Source organism: Amaranthus tricolor, chromosome 13 (assembly GCF_026212465.1).
Source record: "Amaranthus tricolor cultivar Red isolate AtriRed21 chromosome 13, ASM2621246v1, whole genome shotgun sequence".
Classification (NCBI taxonomy): domain Eukaryota; kingdom Viridiplantae; phylum Streptophyta; class Magnoliopsida; order Caryophyllales; family Amaranthaceae; genus Amaranthus; species Amaranthus tricolor.
This window is the reverse complement of record NC_080059.1, coordinates 22,642,348-22,647,309: the sequence shown is the minus strand read 5'-3', so window position 1 is coordinate 22,647,309 and position 4,962 is coordinate 22,642,348. Positions and strand designations below refer to the sequence as shown.

Here is a 4,962-nt window from a genome sequence, read left to right as displayed (position 1 = left end):
CATGATTTAACTATCGCATCATAAGCTTGTTGAGGAAATTGTACTCGGCTTTATCGCTGACCGATTTAATCGGCTGTCATCCGTATTATGGATGACAGTATTTTGCAGGAAAAATTAGCTCAGGTTTCGATCCAGGCCGCAACTTTAGTTATTCTATCGAGGACTTAGCTTCAATGATTTTACTTGATGACTATATTGTACTTATGTTTTTTTTATCGTATTTAAGTAAACCTTATTTTATATTTTCTCAGTTGTAAGATATTTTTTTTACTTATGTTTTGAACAATTTTAGTTTAAATGGTTTTTAGCAGTTCGGCGTTTTACACTTCCGCATTATTTATCTTAAGTATAATTATTAATGTTAATTATGTATCGAGAGTGCCGCTCCTACTACAATAACTCTCATACAAACTCATTTTGGGGCGATTCAAGTGCCTACGCGACCGCGACTTGGATTTCTACAAATCTTATGAAGACAGAAGAACTCAAAAACAATCAAAACTGACCCGAAAAGGGCCAAAACAAAACGCTCTGTTTCTGAATAGAAATTTCAATATTCAAAATACTAAATTTTATAGTAGAAACCAAATAACCCAAACAACCAATACTAAAGAGGATGGAGATGAGGTTTTACTTGATTTCTTAAATCCCAGAATTCTCTAATTTCCAAAACAATCCCAATTAGCTTCCACTTGCTCAAGAAATCAGATTATTCAAGAAGATTAGATTGAATTTCTTCAAACCCTAACTTTTGGGGATTTCTAATATGATGAGATTCTATATTTTTGTTTTCTAGAAACTTGAGATGGTAGAAGAAGGAGATGAGTATGGGTGTAAGATTAATAATAAAAAGGGCATAGCCTTGATGAGTCATAAAATGTAAGGTAACTCAACTTCCTACTCATATTCATTAAATATGAGGTGGTTAATATACCCGTATTTTTTGTCGTATAATTTATTTTGTCTCCAAAAACAATAAATCTGATAGTAAAAATTTACTTTTAAAATGACAAACTTGTTTTACTATTAAAATAGTAAATTTTTTTTAAGACGTTTTTATAACTGTTTCATTCTCCCCTATTTAAGAAATTTCATCCCCAAAATTTACGTACCTTTAAAACAAATGCGGATATCGACTTCTCATGTCAGATTCTTTTTCCCAAGTCGCTTCCTCTTCCCCGTGGTGAGTCCACAGTACTTTCACTAAGGGAATTGACTTATTCCTCAACTCTTTAACCTGCTGATCAATAATCTTTAACGGTTTTTCCTCATAACTCAGAGTTTCATCAACTTGCAGTGGTTCGTAGCTTAGGATGTGCGAAGGATCATACATATACTTACGCAGTTGAGACATATGAAAGACATTATGTACCCCATCCAACTCTGGCGGCAATTGTAACAACTCCGACTTACCGTTGACTGAGTAAACAGGGTCATCACGGAATTTATTTCTCAAGAAACTTAAATCACACTTCCAAAACTTGAGCAAAGGGTCACCAGCTCTTTAACGTAACTAACTCAGTTAATTCTCACACCAAACATCTAACTAAAACACAAGGTAATCATACAATTCACTTCGAGTCCAATATAACCAATTCAACCAAGACTAATATACATTTATCAAAATCCTAATACAAAACTATAAATTCCTACATACTCAGCTCAATATAACATCCTTGGAACTCAATTTAACTCCGCTAACCCATCGTTCCCGACCGGATCCGATCTGTAAACAACTAAAAGATGGAAACAACAAGGAATCAGATTAAACTGAATGAGAAGTAACAATCCAAAATAATAAAACACAGTAATTCAAAACAAAGGTTTAAAAGCAACATCAGTTTCCTAGATCTATGTGCGCACAGGGAGTCTAGTTGAGAGGAACATCCATAGCTCTAAGGCTATGTCACTCTCAGGTGAGGCTAGTCAATATTTGAATGACAATTCACCTCGAAACAGGGGAATAGGAGACAATGTCCCACCACTTTGTCAATGACCAGCTCGTAAGCCCGATCCATTGACCATATCAATATCAGCAAAATCATTCATAACAAATTTATCTCAACAATATAAATTTCACAAAATTTAATAAAACATTTTCAAAGACTGTAGTCTGGCCAGACCCTTTAAGGGACTGCTACTACTCACCGATAATGTCGCTTCAAGGTAACAAATCCAGCTAACTAGAAGGGTTCTTCGATGATATCGTCTCCTGGAGCATAACAAGATCACAGCATCACTAGAGAGCGTTCGATACTACTATACTAACATATAATTAAGACTAAAACCGAAGTTTAATCAAGACTCATGTTTTAACATGTCCAATAATTAAGAAAATGCGCTAGTTCTAACTCAGCCCTTAACGCATCCTCAAAACATTATAACCATGCCCTAGACTAATTTATATTCCTTTAAAGATTACTCTTCTCCATAATTCTATTTATATTTCCAATTAAACACAGTATTTTCATATAACCCAAAACGAAGAATAGTCAAAAGATCTAAGAACCTATCAAAGAACGTCGACTATCCCTTAAGTAAAACACAATCATTTCATCCCACAATTATTAATTTCCAAAAGACTCCTAATTCACACGAGGATTCCACATCATCCATATTCTATCAATGACAACATTCATATCCCAATCGTTACAACTACATATAAATCATCAAGATTCAACGAATTTTACTCCTAATATTCATCATCTTACCAATTAAATCCTAGTTTGTCCAAATTTACATATTATAAACACAAGGATAAGTACTCTCCCTACAATCCACAAGTTCACAAGCATCTAATATTTCATCCAAGAGCATCAATTTATTCCATTATTTTCCATTACTATTAATTGCCATCAAACTCATAATTTCGAACAATAATTCAACATCTCAATATTAGACAACTTGCTACTAGTCTTAATTCGGCCAAATACAACTAAAACATGCTTAATAAACGAATCTTGGATTAATACATTGATTTTCATGTATAAATATTCAATGATGATAAGATGGAATACAACTAATACGAAAAAAGGGGTGTATGTATAGAATTCTAAGCTTTTCAAAAGAATTGAATAGATAAAACAATTACCATAATTTGCAGGAAGAATTGGGCGCCTATTTCAAAGGAAGAACAAGAAGTTGATTGTTTGCTTCAAATTCCACGCCCCAGCAATCAAAGGGAACCCAACTACCCCTTATTTCTTTGAAAATCGAAGGCAAGAAGGAATATTGCTGTTGTGTTGTTCAGTGAATTGAGGTGAAGAAGGCAAGACATCATCAAACGTGTAAATTGGAACTTAATGAACAAAAATGGCACAAGAAGAAGGGAAGGACATACGGATGCAGTTGTTGCTTTTGAGTTTTAGCGACAGGAAGAAGGTGGGGTTTTATGGCTGCCCGGTTCTGTCGCAAGGAGAGGGAGGAAGTTGCTTCAAGGCTTCACAGGAATCACGAGGAAATAGAAGAAGGAGGGGTTTTTGAGGAGAAGATGATTACTTGAAATGTTAAGGACAAAATCTGATTTTATTTTATTTTATTTTATTTTTTTTATTTTGGGTTTCTAGCATATAGAAATAGGAATAATAATAATAAAAGAATAAAATTAAATATTAATTGAGAAAAGTAAGGAATAGGCCAAATATCTATTTTGATATCTTAGCTCACAATTATTTATTTCACTCAACCCAAAATAATTCTCATACTAATATTTGTTTTAAATTCCTAAATTTAATTTCTCAAATGTTACAACAATCCCAATTCATAAGCCACTTCTCCAATTCTTCGCAAAATTTCAAATGGCTCTATGAATTTCGGACTTAATTTTCCTTTTACTCAAAATCGTTTCACGACCTTCATTGGAGAAACTCTTAAGAAAACTTTATGACCGACTTAAAATTCTAGCTTCCTCCTGCGGTTGTCATTGTAGCTCTTCTGACGATCTTGAGCTCGCTTCATCAAACCCTGAATGACTTTTACCAGATCCACTGATTCTTGAATCAAACTTGGTCCTGTAGGAATATTGGTGTCTAAGTATTCCCAACACAAAGGAGTTCTACACTTGCGCCCATACAAAGCTTCGAATGGTGCCATCTTGATACTCGAATGAAAACTATTATTTTAGGATAATTTCACCAATGCTAATCTTCATTCCCAATCAGTTCCGAACTCTAAAGCACAAGATCGCAATAAATATTCTAAGGTTTGAATAGTTCTCTCTGTCTAGCCATCAGTAGCCGGATGAAAAGCAGTACTCAAACTCAACTTTGTTCCGAAAGCTTCTAGTAATTCCTTCCCAAAATGTGATAAGAATTTAGAATCCTTATCAGAAATGATAGTTCTGGGAACCCCATGTAATTTGACTATCTCTCGAACATAGATTTAAGCTAATTGTTTCACTGACCAAGTTGTTTACAACAATAAACCGACTAGTCTTCGTCAATCGATCGACTATAACCCAAATGGAGTCATTACCCCTTCTTGACCTCGGCAAACCGACCACAAAATCCTTTGAAATGGAATCCCACTTCCAATCTAGTATATCTAATGGTAGCATTAACCCAACTTCTTTCCTTCTCTCTGACTTGATCTTTTGACATACCAGACATCTTGACACAAATGCACCCACATCTTTCTTTAAACCTTTCCACCAAAATAACTTTCTGACATCGCTAACCATCTTATTGCGGCCTGGATGTACTGAGTAAGAACTAGCATGAGCTTCATGAAGAATTTCATTCCTTAATTCAGCATCCACGGGAACACATAGCGTTTTCTTAAACTTCGATCCTTGATTTTCATCATACTGAAATTCAATGGTCGATCCCTCTCTAGCCCGCAACATCAATATGGATCTACAAGCTGCTTCATCACAATTCTATCAAACAAAGTAGGTCTCATAGATATCGCATTGATTGTTCCCTAAACTTCTTCTGAAGTCACCAATTCAATACCCATCTTCTG

At 34.6% G+C, this 4,962-nt stretch overlaps 1 protein-coding gene across 1 annotated transcript; it reads right to left on the bottom strand.

Moving 5' to 3' along the window:
• Positions 1–1,114: 1,114 nt before the first annotated feature.
• LOC130798947 (uncharacterized) lies at positions 1,115–4,092 on the bottom strand. The gene is made up of 6 exons (XM_057662043.1): positions 3,979–4,092; positions 2,766–2,770; positions 2,595–2,655; positions 2,423–2,436; positions 2,149–2,212; positions 1,115–1,471 (listed from the first exon to the last, which is right to left on the bottom strand). Exons 1-6 carry the CDS (start codon positions 4,090–4,092, stop codon positions 1,115–1,117), a joined length of 615 nt encoding a protein of 204 aa, XP_057518026.1.
• Positions 4,093–4,962: the final 870 nt, after the last annotated feature.